Genomic DNA, 18396 nt, shown 5'->3' on the forward strand with positions numbered 1-18396 from the left:
TTTCCACAGCCATGGCACCCTCCCCTGGCTGAGGCTGAGGGTGAAAAGATGCTGTAGAATGCCACGTAGTTGACCTGCGCAGGCTTTCAGAACCCTGGGGCTGATGCCATCTGGACCTGCTGCCTTGTTCTGGCCTAATCTCTCAAGCTGCATTCTCACCTGGCTGCTGGAAACAGACAGACAGGTCAGAGAAGTGGGGTAGTGATGGGTCTTGGTGGGGGTCAGAACATGTCGGGGGGGCAGTAGGTGATGTCTCAGTAACCTGCAGGGGGGGGGGGGGGGGGGGGCTATCAGAGGCCGGGGAGGTAGCCAAAGTAACTGGTCCCATCAAGCTGGATGTCACCCTTGTATAGTTGACACAGCAGTCTGTGTGTCTGTACTTCAGGCCTAAAATGATGTCATTCAGGATTAATACTTTTCTTTGAATCTACATGGTGATTAAAAATAAAGTAATTCAGGTCACTAAGCAGCAGTGGCTAGGCCCCCTGTCATCCTGAAGGATGACAAAATGACATTTGGGAATGAACACAGAACCTTCAACGACACTCCGACCAATACACTATCCTAGATTGGCTGGCACTTACAATGACTGTCAACAGACAAAATGCAAATGTCCATTATTTTGAGGTCATATTATATTCTTAATTCCTGAATTGGAATTTTTACCATGATCATTTTTCATCTATTAAGAGCTTCAGATCTCTTTTATAGTCCTCAAATGTTCTTCACTGATAATACAGCCCACAAGAAGAAGACCTCAACCAGGCCACACCTGGTCCCATTGTGTTCACCACTCTGTCAGCAGGCTGATGGTAACCCCAAGGGCCCTTGAGTAAAAAAAAATGCATTCAATGTTTTCAAAGAGAACCCATTTATTTGTCTATTTAGTACGATTTGTACGCTTTGAGAGTGCAATGATTTGGATAACAATCGTAGTCATAATGGGTTGATCATGATTATGTAGGAGTTTGAAAAGTTTTTGCTAAACACAATTATCATTTAATTATACATTTTAGTCCTCAAGGGCATATCGCAAACTGTGTGTGTGTACTACATATTCAGTTATGAGAGACATGGCGCCAAAAATTGTCATTAGATCTTTTATTGATCGTTACAGTTGGGGAGTGGGTTTGGACAGAAGCTGTCCTGGTACCACACAGCTCCTCTGGATCACAGTATCTCCCTTCAAAGCCATCATTCAGCTCGTTCCTGTAAATCATCTACTTCTCTATCATGTACACGGAACAAGAAGAAATCAGGCTTGCTGACAAGTTAAGAGTTAAAAAATAAAAAAAACCAACACATAATTAAAGCAGAGTTAGACAGCGCACTGTTCAGTCCAGACTTCTGCGATCTAGGCAGCCGATACCAAAAATTACTAAATTTAAACTAGATTTAGTTGTCGCAACAAAGTGAGAAAAAAAAAAGAGGAAAACATCTCGTGCCAAACACATCCTCAGAATGTTCATCGTTCACATCTTCTGGATGTTACTTCGGACATTCTTGTTCTCAGACGTCCAACACAAGGCTGCCCGGGGGAGGTGGGATGTTGGATGGACATAGAGGTCTGGTTTACAGTGAAAACCAACTGGCTGCGTTTACCCTTTGAGATTATCCAACATCTTTGACGTCTCCCGACATTAAGAAAAACATAAAAATAAAAAAAAGCTCCCATTTCGCCTTTCCTTGAAGCAGAATCTAAACCAAGTGTTCCTGATTGTAGAGTAAAACCATTTGTTGCCATGAGAAATGACGTGACCAAGTAGGTAGCAGCTACCGGTGAGCTTGTGACCTGCGTCAGTCTATTCCTTACATGACATGATCCAAGATGTTCTTCTCATGCCTGCTCACCATCATGAAACACTGCATCAGCAGTCTGAACTCACCGTGGATCGACCAATAGGCACATGGCTTGATGGTGAAAAGTGTGAAGGGAGCCAATCCGGGTCTAGCTACTTAGCACATCATATAAATACATCAGAAAGCTCACATATACAGGACTAGATTTGAGCTCATCAAATTGTCTCCAAGTATTACCATGGAAGTACCCAACTGGATTTTGCAATCGGACCTCAAAATGGACTCAAAGTGGTCGGCAGCAGCAGACAGCTCAGAGGGTGTGAGTCAATGTGTTATCTATGGTTCCTTCACAAGTGCCAAATCTTTCGAAACATGGGGCAAATAAACACAAAACGCTTGAACTCTGAGCTCACTTGTGAACAGCTCACAAGTGAGTCTTAGTCTAAAACACAAGGAACATTTCATAACTTCAGATAAGCAATCCTATTTTTTTAGTGCCTCATTTAATATGGGGTAAACTGGACAGAATAGAAGTAGTCTCCCTGGTCTGCTTAAGAGTAAGGAGGCCGGTTGACAAATCAGGTTGTGCATGTTTTAAGGTGTGTGTGTGGGGCTGTCTGTTGCTGCATAATATTTGTGCTCCAAGATGAGCTGAGTCACCAGAAGAGACAACGGCATGTGTGGGTGAAGCCAGTGCTCCATTTCATAAGCATGACTCAGCGTTGAGGAACCCAGGATTGACTCCCTGCAACGACAACCCAAAGCTCCTGCCAGCGACGTCACATCACACATACGATTAGCGCCCTCTAGTGGACCAATCACCCGGCTGACTGACTGGCAGCGTCTGGAACCTGAACACACTGCTCTTCTACAAAAGTTACTCAACAAACTACTACAACCGGTTAGTACATAGACTAGAGGAAGAAAGAAAAAAATCTCAATGGAGTTAACACTTAGAAAATCAAAATCAAAAGCCATGCACAGTATTTTTATATAAAAAAAAAATAAAGAAAAAAAGAAAAAAAGAAAATAAATGTATGAACCAAACAGAATGAACCTCATCCACTTCCTCTCAAGCCTTGACCTTGGTGGGGCTGGGAACATTGGCCCTCACCACCGCATACAAAACACAAATGGACACACACAGGGTCATGCAGGGGGTGAGATGTTTAGCATCCCCTAAACACAAGGAATCCACTGATATTACAACATTAACAAACATGAAGGCGCTTTTCCGTGACCAGTGTCTGTGCTACATAGAGCCCATCTCACTTTGAACAAACACAGAACCCGAGAAACAGCAGATCAAAGAGCGAGAGATGAAAAGCTTGACAGAGGGGGAGGGAGAGAGAGATAAGGGTTGGGGAGATGTGTTTTTCTAATTTACAAGCTCTCGTGTTTCCCATTAACAACTTGAACAAGGGCTGCCGATTGGAGCCGATGAGCAGAGGCTACAGAGTTGACAGGTGATCTAGCTTATAAGTTAAATAGCAGCCCAGCTAGTAGGCTAACCGTATCAGGGCTAATCAAACGCCGCTGGCGTTGTGGGGAGCGATCGACATGGCCAGCGCCGGTTTGCATCTGCTCACATGATTCGGAATGGTGCAGGAAGTTTTAGGAGTTATCCTTTCCAGGAAAAAAAATAAAAAACTACCAAAGTATCCTTGAGCTACATGGTTAATCGGTCTTCATCAAAATGGAATCATCATCATCATCATCTTCAGTATCAGATGTCCGCGGCAAAAATCGTGGTGGCGTGTTTTGATGAAAGACGGCGCCACTGCTTTCATGGGTTGCATTTGATCTACTCCAACTCAGATGAGGGAGGGAGGGGGGGAGGGAGGGGGAGAGGGGGTTAGAGTGGAAGCAGAGGAGAGGATGGAAGACGGGGCGGGGGGGACAGAAGGGCAGAGCTCTGACAGCCGGATCATTCCTTCCTGACTCTCCTGTTCCTGGGAGATCTTCTGAGGACATCATCCTCCAGCGTCTAGACAAACGACACACACAGGTGGGGAGTTAGCGGGCTGTACACACACACACACACACAATAACCATCAGCCCCTCCATACAGAGGAGCGTGCTGGCCTTTCTATGAAGCGAGTCACTCCTACCTCAGCTGAGGCATCGTTCTCGTCCTGCGCTTCCTCCTCCTCCTCCTCTTCTCCTTTCTCTGCAGGGCTGTCCTCTGCGTCACTTTTCTTATCTGCTGCTACGAGACAAGAGGACACCATCAATGGACAGCAGGTGCACACACAACGCACCACGATACACATTCCCAGTCCCCGGCCTTCCAACAAACACAACTCTCTCTGCATCACGGGGGGGGGGGGGGGGCATCCGAGGAGGTGCCCTGACCCATGACCTCACCTTGATCACATGCACCTACAAAGGTCACGAGTCTCTTCTAGAGGAAAGCGTCACGCTGAATGACCAAGCAGTGGTACGACAGTACCGCGAGAGAGGCGAGGAGATGGAGACCAACCTGGAGCGCTCTCCTGTTGCTCCTTGGGGGCGACCGCCGCCGCCGCCTCCTCCTCCTCCTCTTCCTCTTCCTCCGCCGCCGCCGCCGCCTCCTCCTCCTCCTTCACGTCCGGCTGGGGCTCGTCCGTCTTCTTGTACTCGGCCGCTTCAGGGGACTTCTTCTGTTGGGACCGGGAGAGACACCGCGTTGAGACCCAACGTACCCCCCCGGAGTTCACACACATCTACTGGAGGTGGTAGGTCAGGGAGGGGACGACAGAACTGGAGGTTCACAGATCCCCTCCCGTGCTTCCATGTATACCATGTCATTCTGTTTTTGACTGTCCTGCTAACTGACGATGTGTCCACTGCTGTGCGTTTCTGGATCCCGCCCCCCTGCTAGCATGAGGAGGAACTGCAGTGTAGGAGTGAGACATCTAGGTTCAGACGATGCTAAGCTAATCCTCCAACCCCACCTCCAATAGTAGTCCCAGGTGACCCCGTTAGTGAGGTAGATGAGATGCATATCATAGAAGCACTTTAAAGAGGGCATCTTAATAAAATAAAGTATTACCACCATTAGAAAAACATACTAAATCTTGGAATCCCCGAGGGGAGCGTCCACCCAGATTAATGACAACAGTCCACCCAGATTAACTGTTGGGTCATTAATCTGATTTTGCAATGGCTTCAACATCACGCCTGGTGCTAAAGTACAGCCCCTTTAAAGTTTAAACCAGACAACTTGATCACTACGAAAGAGCATTGGGACTAGGGTTGCCGCGGTGTGGACATTTTCACACCGAGTAATACGCTCGTGTCAACACCGGTATTACCGGTATAAACTTTGAAACTATAGGTCAACCGCCATCTTCTCCGCCAACTCTCCTCTCACACTCGGTGACAGCGGCTGGCAGCGCGCCAATTCTCGGCGTCTTATAACGTTCTATATATATATAATAGTATAATAACATTTTATATATCATAATATCACGGCCAACAGCTCTGTGTGCCTCCGGATGGCCGTAGCGCGGGGAGCTCACGTAGGGATTGGGCTTCCCGGGGTTTGTTTACCGGCGTTGCTATGGTTACCGGTCTTGTAAGGAAGCACGTCAATTCTCGGCGCGACAATTCTCCCGCAGAGCAGAACTGCGGCCTATTCTACACATTTAAATTTTCTTAATTATATTATTCATTTTTACTGAATTTGTTTTTTATTACTGAAAAAAAATATAATAAAAAATTGGTGTTGCCGGTGTGCAACACAGAGTAATCGGTGTTGGCCTCAACACCGGTAATACCGTATACCGCGGCAACCCTAATTGGGACCCAGAGAGAATAAACGCCAAGCACACAAGCACACTTAAGGCCACGATATACTTTGAAATTGGCATGCGACAAAGCCCAATACAGCCGCTGTGATTTACGGGGTTGTTTCATGACGCGAGTCTCGGTGAGGCGAGACTCAATCATTCACAGGATATTGTTGACCGCCGTGTATTGGGAAACGTGCAAAATGATGCACTTATTGGGCTCTGTAGCAAGTACCCCGCAACCAAGGCACTTCCAATAGGTAAAGAACCTGCCCCTTTGGTCCTCAAACATGCCAATGTCTCTTCACTTGTTCGGTTTGAATATCGGGGCCTTGAGCGTAGAGGGCGACTCGGCCACGAGGACAGACCGGGGCTAGGGGGGTCTAGGGGTGTGGGGGGGGTTCGGTACGCCATGATTCACCGCGGTGGATGCAGGGGCGGGCTGGCAGGCTCCCTTTAGCTCCTCCTGTAAGCCCCTGAGGCTGAACTCAGTCCCAGCTCTGTCTGTTGAACTCTGTGGACGGCCGGGGCGACCCGGGGACGGCAGGTCACTTCTCAGTAACACTCTGGGCCCACACGGGGGCGTGCTCGCGTTATTGAAGGTAGCTGTAATAGAACCAACTCACGAGCACCTTACTTTTCAAAACGGTACCACGCAACAGAAACCCAAAGTCTCAACTCTGTGTTTGTCAAATGATAACGATTTGAATAGTCTAATTTCATGTGTGGGTGGCTGACCGTTTTTCTTGTTGCGTTTCCACTGTGTAGAGGCCAAAACCTTCAGCGCTACCAAACTGGTGCTTCACGTGAAGGTTCAGTCCCTTTAGCATCCGTTGAGGAAGTATGCTTCTCCCCGCTGACACGTTTTCCGTTGTGCTCCGGTGTGCGCCGGGTTTCGGTTGTGGGGGTGGCTAGTTTCCAGTTGTGCGCTGTGCTGCGTGTGTCTATCTGCTGTGCGTGCGTGCGTGCTGTGCGTTGTCTGACCTTGCCGGTGCAGCAGAACACGACGATGAGCACCAGGGGCAGGGCGACCGTGAGGACGTAGACGACCCAGAGCCAGGGACGCTCCTCAGCCGCCGTCAGCATCTGTGTGGCCAGGCCGGGCTGGGGGGAGACAGAGAGGTTATCGTACCAGCACCCAGGTCCACCGGTGGAGGCACTTCGTAGGCAGCACAAAAGGCCCATTTACTTTTAGACGGGGGTCCTTTTCATAACGAGTACAACAACACAAGCAATGCCTTCAATTTTGATTCCTTGTGTTTCTCGTAGATACCTCGTCCACATGGTTCAGCATGTTGTGCCTCAAACACTGATTTAATTCGGGATAAGAGGTATTGTATCTTTATGCCGATAAGAAGGTCATAAGGTGCAGAGAGAGCGTCTAACAGTCTTCCCATTGCTGTGGAAACGGCACTCGCCCCCAGAACCTTCTCTGGCAACATCCATGACCGTCCCCCACAGGGGGATTCAAAGCCCGGGTGGCCTCGTTAGGTCTACCAGAGACTCTGGCCCCCTGGGGTCTTTAGTGTACTGTTGCTACAAAACAAACTCCAAAGCACTGGCAAGACTCAAGACCTAAAATGCAGGTGTGCATAAAGACCTTTTTTCAATTGAGTATGAATATGGGGATCAAAAGGATTGGTAGTCTGTTGGCTCAATGCTACACAAGCAGACTAGAGACCCGACCAGTCAGTGATCCTGGAACGACCATGAGGACAAGTCAGTCCAAGAAATAATGATGGCGGGATGGTGAGAGAAGTGACGGGGACACAGAACGAGGGATGGAGGAGGGACAGAAGAAGACCAGGAAGCATGACTTTAGCTTCCCTGGGATCAACCGAGACGGGTCCAGGCCCCACCCACCTCGGCAGCGCCCTCTGCGGCCTTCTTCAGCCCCCAGCCGTCCGTGGCCCACCTATCGGCCGTGTGGCGCTCGTTAGTGATGAAGAAGTTGTCGAAGAAGATGTCTGAGGACATGGACCAGAGCTCCAGGCCCACGGCGCTGAAGGGGCTCATGCGGAACGGATGCAGGTCCTCGAAGAAGTCCGGGTTGGCCACCTTACGGGGCTTCCACACGCCCTGAGGGAGGGAGGAGAACAGGGTGCTCTGTTGAGGTTGGTTCTAAACACACACACACACACACACACACACACACACACACACACACACACACACACACACACACACACACACACACACACACACACACACACACACACACACACACACACACACACACACACACACACCCACACACCCCCCCCCCCCCCCCCCCCTGACATGAGAATGCTATGGCTTTGGTTATTTGCTCATTTTCTCGTCCCGAGTTGGGGTGACCCCTCAGAACACTGCAGGGCGGGGACGGCCTACCTGGTAGTTGGGGTTGTCGATCATGGCCGGCTTCCACTTGCCCTTGTAGCTGGGGTTGTCGACATTGGGCCTCTGCCACGCGCCACACCCTGGGGCCGCCTCGCAGGCCGGGTTGGGCACCTGTGGAGCCTCCCACTCCCCGTCCATGTCCTCGTCCCTGGAGGAGAACCAGGGGGGAACCAGGGGGGTCACTAGGGGCTACTGGGCCCTGGGGGGTGGGCGTCCACCACCACCACCAGGAGGCTTTGACCTGACGCGACATGCAGTGAATTCTTATCTTGAACATGTCCTTAAGGCAGAAAGGGGTTAAGTATCCTGTTCAAGGATGCGTGCCCGTGAACTATGGCCATCGGGCTTTCAACCCGTTCTGGTTCACCCCATTGCACCATCGTGGACCCCATGTGTCCGCACATTTATGCGTTGTGGTTTTCCTTTGCTAAACTTACTCAGATTGACCAAAAAAGATACATGTAATAATATGAATGATTGACCAAAATGAATAGAGTGCCCTTTGGTTTATGTTATACTACAACAATTATTGCATAAAGAGTGCGCTTTCATTTGTATTATATAAAAAAGAAAATGGCGGAAACGGTCAATAAAAAAAAAGAAGCATAAAGGTATACGCATACGTAATGACTTCTAGAGGCCCGAGCCAACCCCCAGAACTTCTCCCAGACACCTGTACATTCATCATGGGGGTCCGTACCAGTCTTCGGGTTTGACCGCTTCGGGGTCACTGATGTAGTCAGGCTCGCCGTCCAGCCAGCCGTCGGGCTTCACAGCAGCCTCATCGGGGATCTGAGCAGGTGCATCCTCATCCCTACGCGCACACACACACACACACACACACACACACACACACACGCGCACACACACACACACACACACACACACACACACACACACACAACCCCCCTCCCCACACACACACACACACACACACACACACACACACACACACACACACACACACACACACACACACACACACACACACACACACACACACACAACCCCCCTCCCCACACACACACACACACACACACACACACACACACACACACACACACACACACACACACACACACACACACACACACACACACACACACACACACACACACACACACACACACACACGCACACACACACACACAGCAGCAGTAACCGGTTAGGCGGACAGAGACCACAGCATACATCATGAAGCACACGGGTAATTGGAGTAGTTAAAACAATAATAATGGTAGTGCTACACCAACTAGTAAACAGCCAGATAATGTTAGATTTATCTTCGTTCCCACTGCCTTCTGATGAAAAGCGCCCCAATGTTCCCCCTTCGTTAACAACATGGTCCCAGGGCTGTGGCCGACCCGTCTACACTGACCAGTCCTCGGGTTTGACGGCGGCGGGGTCCTGGATCTTGGGCATCTCGTCCCAGTCCTCCGGCTTGCTGTCCTCGGGGTCTTCGATCTCGGCGGCGGGGTTCACAGCGGGGGTCATGTCCGTGAGCAGGTTTCCACTGTTGACCACAGTCTGGTCCACCAGCACCTCAAAGCTGTTGTCAGGGTTCAGCACTAGGGGGCCACAGAGAGACCAGACGGGTCAAGCAGGGCAACTCCAGCAGCATAGAGCAAGCATTGGTTTCCTAGCGTAGATCTCACATTTAAATGAGCTACCATGGAGCGTGTGCGTTATCGAGCATGTACCATGTGCATTACTGGGCATGAGCATCTTCCAGCCTGTGCATTACCCATCATGTATGTAGCATGTCCATAACCTAGAATGTAGCACGTGTATTATCTAGCATGTGCGTTATCGAGCATGTAACATGGGCATTACCTTTCATGTGCCTTAGCTAGCATGGGGCCTGTGCATTACCTAGCATTGGTATCACCTAGCATTGGCATTACCTAGCGTGTAGAGGTGGGTCTTCTTGTCGGTGTAGTACGTCCGCAGGTCGGCGTCTGGTTTCTTGGCGTGTTTCTCCTCATACTCGCCCGTCTTTGGGTTCTTGTGACGGAAGATGAGGTGCAGCTTGTAGTCCTCGCCACACTTGTCCGGTCCGAACATGATGGTGTACGGGGTCTTGTCCACAAACTGGTCCTAGAGAGCAAAAGGCACACAGGTTTAACACTCAAGATGAAGTACTAGACACCTTAAATGCACAGCAAGTATTTTTGCTTGTATACGTGTGCGTGCGTGTGTGTACACGTCGAGTCTGACAGTAATTATGTATGGATGCGCGTCTGTGAATTTGCACGTACCGCTGGTTATGGGCCTGATTGTATCCGAGCTCTGAACATATATTTGTATGCGTGTCTGCATGTGTATATTTATGTGTGCCTCTGTGAGTGTGTAAGTGTATGCGTATGAGCCTATATTGGTACGTGTGGTCTTACCAGGTCGAGGTCTGGGGTCTGAGTCAGCAGCTTAATGTAGGCTCCACCACAGTCAATACCAGTCTGGAAATTGACCTCGTACCTTCAGAGACAGAGAGAGGAAAAAAGAGAGAGAGAGAGAGAGAGAGAGACAGAGAGACAGAGAGACAGAGAGACAGAGAGACAGAGAGACAGAGAGAGAGAGAGAGAGAGAGAGACTAATGAAAAAAGACTATAAAACACTAAGACCTCCGACATAAACACACAATGAGACTATTTTTAAATAAACTGATTGTCAACCGTCTAAATCGTGTGAATGAAAGGAGTGATGACAGGACTCACTGGAGGATGAGCGGCTTGCTGTCGAAGATGAAGGGGCGGAGGAGCTGGGCGGAGATGGCGTGGTGCTTGGCCCGGGACTTCAGAACCAGGCCCTTGTCTCCGGGGAGCTTGCTGTCCTTCATGTCCTCCACAGACCATTGACCTGGAAACCACAGCGTGGACGCTGGTGTTAACATAGTGACGTGGACAGCTCACTCCACAGAACCCCCGGCATGGCTTCACTGGACGCTACATGGCGTTCCTCCAGAGGGTCGTCTCTAGATATGCCTGTGGTCTTGCGGTAAGCTTACATATATTGAGCCGATAATACGAGGCAATAACTATATGCATACATTTTAATTAATGGGTATGAATCTAGGACAATTACCATGACACCGCACCACGACAATTCTGCCAAGTTATTTTTTAATTTCTCCTTCAGGACGTTTGCCTGGTCAAGCACCTTGTGCTATATAAATCAAGGTTGATGAACGATTGACGCTCCATGACCTACCGTCATACTTGGCGATGTCCTCATCAATGTCCTCCTTCTTGGCTTTGGACAGCACCCAGCTGTGAACCAATCAGAGACAACGACACTTCATAAAGACACATGGTTATGGTCCAAGTGATCAGCATAAAAGCACTGCAAGCTAAAACTGAGAGCCTATGCTTTCTGACGTATCCGTGTGGTTTTGAAACATTATATTGACCAAAACAAGAAGTTGTCCCAGCCGTTATCTACAACCATAACTCGACCTAAGACAGAAGCAAGTAAGAAAAGGGGAACATCATTTGAACCACATCTGATAAATGTGGAAGAGTAGGACACTGGTTCCTAATACACTGTTTTGAAAGCTTTTGAAGGACAGCAATTAAAGACTGCATTATAATTTTAAACTCAGAATCACTCACACGGTTTGTGTCAAGGTTCATTTGTGACTGAATGTTACAAATAACATAAATTGTTGTTAATTGCACAGTATTTGTATGTAATTTAGCAGAAATGCCACACAACTGTAACAACCCAGGGATTACTCTTGGAGATCTCTTGGTAAGGATGCCCATAGTGAAATGGAGGTTATAGGATTAGACTGAGTTTTTACAGGACCAATCCTGCGCATCCTAATCAAAGATCAGAGGGGAAAGCGGCTCGGTACAAGTGTCCCAAAGATCAACAAATTCATTTAATATTCAGATGCCGTTGTGTGTCTGGCACCATCAATTATCAGCAAATCAAACACTCCCTGACTGCTATTGATGTTTTCACAGCAAGAGTTGAATCCCCTCGTCAATGGAGAGGTTTGTTACAAATACACTATCGACCGTCTGGGAAAAAATCACTACGGCTCTTTGATTCCATTTTAGAAAAACAACGGCCCCAGATTAATAATAAAAACACTTTCAAATTAAGATAATTTAAATCAGGGATAATGTTTAGAGTGATATTCTGGGTTTGTTTTATCAATGAGTTTGTTTTTTTTGTGACCAGATGAGAATGTCCCATTGATCCATTGTTATTATAGCTGTGTGTGAACCCTTCACGATCTCCCCCACCCCCGCCCCAAACACACACCCCTGAGATAATAATCAACAGATGTGTCGCTGACACACTAACCAAACAGATCCATTTATTTCATCATGAATTTGAAAACACTATCTAGTTAAAATAAATGGAAATCTAAACTACATCCAGACCCGTCATGGTAGGCAGTTTACCTGCCGGTAAATCCCAGGCGGTCAGACTGGTTGTAATACATCATATTTAATCTGTATGGAGGCCAGTAGCGGTCAGCGAGCCACAGGGTGCAACGGCTTCAGTGGGTGCTCACCTGTCTAGGGTGCCCCGGTCGAATGACTCCGCAAAGAAGTGCTCTCCCATTGGCTCGGGTGCTTTGTAGGTCACCTAGACGACGTAACGCAGGAAGAGACATTCAGAGGGGATGCTGGGTCACTGGTACACTGGGGAGAGCGATGTAATGGTTAACCGGCTGAAACCATTAAGGTCCTGGGTGAGATATCATTAGGGTAAACAGGAAGAAATGGTCATTTCTCTCAATGTCTTTATTCATATGTGTTTGGGCTGGAATAATTCAACAGTGATATTAAACAGAACCAGCAAACACCACACTGGATCCTTGGTCCATTTCTATCATGTTCAAATTGGTAACGGCATGCTAAGAAGGATGTTCTTACCATCAGTCTTATAGTTTAGCATTAACAGGACCATAAGCTTTATTTTGTTTTCTTTAGATTAAGAGAGGAGAGTCATACTTTAGGAATGACCGGGGCTGCAGGCTCCGCCTCCTTGGCTGCCACCTCTTCCTCCTCTTCGTCTCCGGCGATGCCCAGGTCCAGGTCGTCCTCGACGTCCATCTCGTCTCCCATGATGTCCTCTACCAGGTCCTCCTCGCTGGGCCCCTGGGCTTGGCTCAGGCTGATCAGGGCCAGGGCCAGAACGGCAACAACACACAGCCTCAACGTCTGCGCCATGGTCTGGAGGAAGAGATGGATCATGGCTCATTAAGTCATTGCGCTCTTAGTTCTCCAAAGATAGATTTTTGAGCATCATGTTGGAGAACACCTGATTAGATGGAAAGCTGAAACCGGGAATCCTATCAGAGTCAGAACGCAATTCCCTTTAATAATACCATCTGGATCAACTATGAATGCTTCTAGTCTAGAGGAAACATTAACAGGGAGCTTTGGGTTTTCAGCTGACTGAGTGGGGCTCAGCGAGATTTGTATCACTACATCCGCCTGCTCGATGTTACTGGTGGAGGCCATGCTGCATCTCTTCCCAAACACATTATGCATTAAGCACCAGTGCAGACTCCATGGTGGGCAATGATGTGGCCAAGAGAGATTGTAAGTCTTTTAAGCGAACAAGAGAAAAAAAATCACTCCGGGCAATATTGGAGACCAAGAAAGATTTGAGCGCATCACATTTTGAAATAACGAGAGGATATTTGTTTTTTGCACACATGAAAAGGAAAAGATTATAACTATATTAAAGCAATAACCAAGCAAGCATTTATGTTGGCTAGGAAACCCAGGGAATTACTGCACAGTTCAGATAATTCATTTTAAACAGCATCATATTATTGCTGTGAATGGCCAAAAGATCTATGGCAATATCCAGACAGATTCATTGATAACAATATTGATTTAATGTTCTGCTCAGCTCGAAAAACGGACAAGCAGGTCATGTTTTTGTGTGATTGTGTGAGGACAGGTTGGAGGGGGAGAACTCACGGGGTATTCTGTTGGGATTCTCATTAACATGATAATGAACTGTGGAGATGGGAGCTGTATCGATTCATAGTTGGATGGATTTTAAGCTACTTGGATGGGATAACCCAAGAAGGAGACCGTCTTACCTCCCATCTATGAAGAAATGCCATTTACATTTCAAAAAAGTAATTTTTATTACTTTTTTTTATGTATAATTTCTATGTCCATGTGTTTATATTTTGTACTTTTGTTTTATATTTGTACCTCATTTGCAATCCTTTCTATGTCTATCTGTTTATATTTTGTACTTATGTTATATATTTGTACCTCATTTGCAATTCATGATATTTCATATCTTTTGAAGAGCCATTTTGACATGAACAATCTTCCCCCAAGGATTAATAAGGTAGACCGAATCCCTTGCACCAACAACCCACAAGGAGGTAACACCCGTTTAACCCGTGTGGAGATTTATTCCTTTCATTGCAGACCAGGCCTACCCACATGCCTGTTTAGTGCACCCCCACCCCTCCATCACTGCTTCCTATACAGCTGGCAGAGCTAGAGGGTTGCCCTGGCGCCCGTTGCCTTGGGGGCAGCAGAAGACCCTCAGGATGAGCCGGTTAGCGCCCTGCGCCCCTAATGAGATTAGCCCCTATGGAATTAACATTCGAGCACACCGAGTTCAGTCCATTCAGCCACCTCCTAAACACTATGGCCATAGAGGAGGGAGGTTACTCATTACACAAACACACATCAACACACAAACCTTAAAAAAGCACAGATTGTGACGCAGTCGCCAAATTTCCGCGGTGTACTGAACTACTAAGAAAATCACCCCGGGACTGTCCCACAAAAGACTCCGCCTCTTGACAGCCAACAAGCCAGCACATCTTGCGTCTTCCGTCCAACTTAACACTCACGTGTTAGCCTGCCACACATATCACACGGAGATCGCTGCCAGGTTAATGAGCTTAGCAACATGAGATTAACATGCCTGGCTAGCCCAACAGGCAGAGGGATCACGGCTGATATATACCTCAGCCTTCTAATAACAGCACCAACCTGCACTTATCTTGGAAAAGCCAAACGCTGCAATAATAAATCCTTTCAATCTGTCAGTGCCATCATGTCATATTCCTCCCACACATCTCATTGCTCTCATCCCGACAGTAGTGTCACGGTACAGAGTTGTGGCTGCGAGGGTGCTACCCCCACCTGGATCAAGCAAATGTGCATCAACTCAGCCAATATATACTGCATATCCTTCAACCGCAAAGGATTCGTTTGTTCGTGGGTCTGTTGGAGGTCCGTATGACTCAAGTGGGGCGTAAAAGAGATAAGCCACTAGCAAATCATTGATTTGGTTGTCAATTTAAATGGATAACCCAAACCCCACGGGAGAGCGTGGTTAGCTAGTCTTTATTATCTCCCTTGAGGCTCTAGGTTTGTTCTTAGCCCAAGCCCATCTCCCGGGAGGGAACACTCCGGGTCTGGTTGCTTGTCGTTCTCTTGGAACAGGACAATCCCGATTTATCCAGTATGTTAACACAGGCAGAACACACCAACTTAATGAGACAGCCACCCTAAACTGGTTTCAAACAATATGCTATGCTCGCAAATGCCCTTTGGTAGGTGTCATTATCACCACCTATAGGTCCTCACGTATAAACTCTTCTGGCAACTATCCCGGTTGGCAACACCACCACAACATGGCCCTGAAGAAAAGAAGGCCACCTAATCTTATCTCAGCCTCTTTGGGCTGTAAAACACCAACTGTCAGGGCTAGCATTAGTTAGCTTGCCAATGTGTGGGACGGCTCTGCCCAAACTGGACCTCCGGGTCATGGCTGCACACAGCAATTGAGTTCCAAGATACCAATATCTTTCAACAAGGTCATTAAAGCTAGGCTAGTAAATCGGGGGAACCAGCTAGAGTAAGCTAGATTTTAAGTATCCAATTAAATCAACCACCCCTCAAGTTGAAGCCTCTCTACAAGGCCACACTCCCCAAAACAAGTGAATAGCTAGCTTAAGCAATAAGTCTGCCTAGCCAAGTGGAGGACTCCAGTCTTGCGCAATGAGAGCAGGCGCAGAATAAGCAAGAAGCCGGAGAGGTAGGTAGATGGACGAGGCAGGTAGGCCATCAAATAATTTCCTTCAGGCTGGGTGAAATGATTGGACATCCACCGATTATTTTTGGGCAGAGCATTTAATTTGTTGATTGCCATCAAAGTTTCAGGAGAATTACACCAAATCAGACAAAAGCTTCTAAAATAAATTGCCTACCCTATCTTTGACCGACTGACGGTTAAGGATGTAAATTGAGTGCAGAGGGGAATATTTTCAAACAGGGGGATGGGTGCATTGCAAGCAAGAAAGCTTGATTGGGGGAGGGGGATGGGGTGTCTAAAATAACAAGTAACATCCAAAACCCAGCACTACAAATAGGAAAAGCAAAAAGAACTTCTGTATCTTCCTTCTTCCCAGAATGCATGCTGTGTTTAGGGGAAAGGCAGGCATGGGAGCATGGGGATTACACCACCACTCCCTTCATTCTTGACAGGGTCACATGTATTCATGTGCAGATTGGGAGGTGAAACCAGCCCAGTCTTCAGGCAGGGAAACTGTCAAAATTGCGAGCTTTTTTCTTATGCACCAACGAGGCTCCAGGCTGTAACAGACAATATGCCATAATATTCCCAGTCTCAAACCCTCACACAATTATCTCTAAAAACAGCCTCAGGAAAACATGTGAAATACTCAAGGGTTGTTATAGTCATCCATCAGATCATTTATGAGAATAGCGAAGTGACAGGGTACATATTCTCCAACCGTCACGTTGAAGTAGCATTACTACAGAATCTGTAACACATTTGTGTCAACAAATTATTGAAAGTAACAATTTAAACACTAGTTAACCATACAGATTCATGAGAAGCTGCTCCTGGAGACAAGTTGTCGTCATCAATAAAAAAAATCCTCATTCACCTTAGCACGGGGAAAGGTCGTTGGAGCCAATCAACCGACTCCCCTTTTCGGCCCCCACAATGTTGTACTAGTAAATAAACAAACCAGTGTGTAAAAACTGGTCTGACGACTACTGATAGCCCCTGTAATACCCGTTCGGAACTGTAAGTGCAACTTTCTGGAGAATGTTCCAGAAAGATCCAATCCAAAACGGTAGGTCCGATCCCGTAGGTCCAAATATAGGCCAAACTAGCTAACAGCGTACAATGGCTAATTTATTAAGAAATTAGGGTCCCAGTGATGACCGGACCATTCATTTGCATGATGAGCAAGTTAAGCTTGCAAGAGGATTTGTTGAAGGATCTGCACCCTACCCACACATTCTGGAGATCATTTAGTTCAGACGACTTGTAATATCCAGCAGCCTATCACTGACAGCCACTCTATTCCTGCATTCATAGTGTCCTTCGACCCGAGGAACCCAGATTGACAACCGATATTTTGCACAAGTTAGCTATTCCACGGTGGCTAACCATTACCATTCAGCTATATCTTACCTGCTTAACTATCCATTTTTCCCAACGTTTGTGAGAGCGGCCCTCAAAACTACAAAATGTTATTTCATTCAAACCTTAAGACCACACATCACATGACAAAAAAAAATGTAATTGTCTACGTTGCAAGTCAACATTTCCTTCGTAATTAACTAAACGTTAGCTAACATTACAGTTAGCCTTGCAGCCCGAGAGAACAACCTGGCTTTTAAATAACAACCACGATGAGCAACCCATTGTGTACTGCAAGTAGGATCAATCACAATGGTTTAATGGACGGATATTGAATAAAAGTATGTTAAAAGTGACATTTGTATGTCATTACGTACCTCCTGCTCTGTGATGTGACTACCTGGAACTACAGCGGGATCACGTGTGGATTTGGGTCAGTCGTTGCACAGCCAAAGCACCGCCTCTCTGTTTTTGATTGGTCCAGCGCACCGTATTCTTGATGGATTGTGTAAATTGTCAGCGTTTCATTGGACGTGCCAAATGTTCATCTGAATAAATTGTGCCCGCCCACTATCTGCACCTCGTGGACGGAGGTGATTCGTCGAGCTGGAAAAAGGAAACGCATGCTGATTGGCTGGAGTATGAATGAAGAAATGAGGATGTGCCCTGATGGTGATTTAAACGTTATGTTATACAGCTTTATACTAATCTAAAAATAAAAACAAACTGACTAGGTTATATTGTTAATTCTGTTTTGCATCCCATACACGGGGACCTTATTAAAAAATGAATACGCCTTCCAATTCATTTTGTATGATCCCGTAGCCCAAATGTTAAAAATTTGCTGTATTTCTATATTGTGTTGACGGCAATATAGTTTCGGTCCCTCTGTGAGTATATATATAAATTTTGCAAATACCCTAGGAGCTTACACGTTGTTAAAGAACTACAGGGGATTGCCTCGTGGTTCAAAGACCCATGGAATGTCCCCTACTATGCCAATGCACCTCACGTTGATTATCCCAAATCCCATTCAATCGAA

At 47.1% G+C, this 18396-nt stretch overlaps 1 protein-coding gene across 3 annotated transcripts; it reads right to left on the bottom strand.

Annotated features, from left to right (window-relative positions):
* Window positions 1-1086: 1086 nt before the first annotated feature.
* Window positions 1087-17856, bottom strand: canx (calnexin). Of its 3 annotated transcripts, XM_060063830.1 has the most exons (15): window positions 17732-17856; window positions 12920-13141; window positions 12478-12551; window positions 11160-11218; window positions 10667-10808; window positions 10346-10427; window positions 9857-10049; window positions 9331-9520; window positions 8653-8766; window positions 7944-8100; window positions 7437-7652; window positions 6558-6677; window positions 4283-4442; window positions 3912-4009; window positions 1087-3787 (listed from the first exon to the last, which is right to left on the bottom strand). In XM_060063830.1, exons 2-15 carry the CDS (start codon window positions 13136-13138, stop codon window positions 3728-3730), a joined length of 1884 nt encoding a protein of 627 aa, XP_059919813.1. In that variant the 5' UTR covers window positions 13139-13141; window positions 17732-17856; the 3' UTR covers window positions 1087-3727. The 3 variants fall into 3 exon arrangements, with proteins under 3 accessions (XP_059919813.1, XP_059919812.1, XP_059919814.1); XM_060063829.1 differs by lacking the exon at window positions 17732-17856 and having other exon boundaries at window positions 3912-4006; XM_060063831.1 differs by lacking the exons at window positions 8653-8766; window positions 17732-17856.
* Between the last annotated feature and the right edge of the window lie 540 nt (window positions 17857-18396).

Source organism: Gadus macrocephalus, chromosome 10, assembly GCF_031168955.1.
Source record: "Gadus macrocephalus chromosome 10, ASM3116895v1".
Taxonomy (NCBI): Eukaryota; Metazoa; Chordata; class Actinopteri; order Gadiformes; family Gadidae; genus Gadus; species Gadus macrocephalus.

Bases quoted from the DNA above. Each gene is read 5' to 3' on its own strand.
- canx (XM_060063830.1), bottom strand. From the start codon at position 13,138: ATGGCGCAGACGTTGAGGCTGTGTGTTGTTGCCGTTCTGGCCCTGGCC. The intron at 10,428-10,666 runs GTGAGTCCTGTC...CTGTCTCTGAAG, and splicing joins AGCAAGCCGCTCATCCTCCA to GTACGAGGTCAATTTCCAGA. The intron at 7,653-7,943 runs GTAGGCCGTCCC...TCCCTCCCTCAG, and splicing joins TCGACAACCCCAACTACCAG to GGCGTGTGGAAGCCCCGTAA.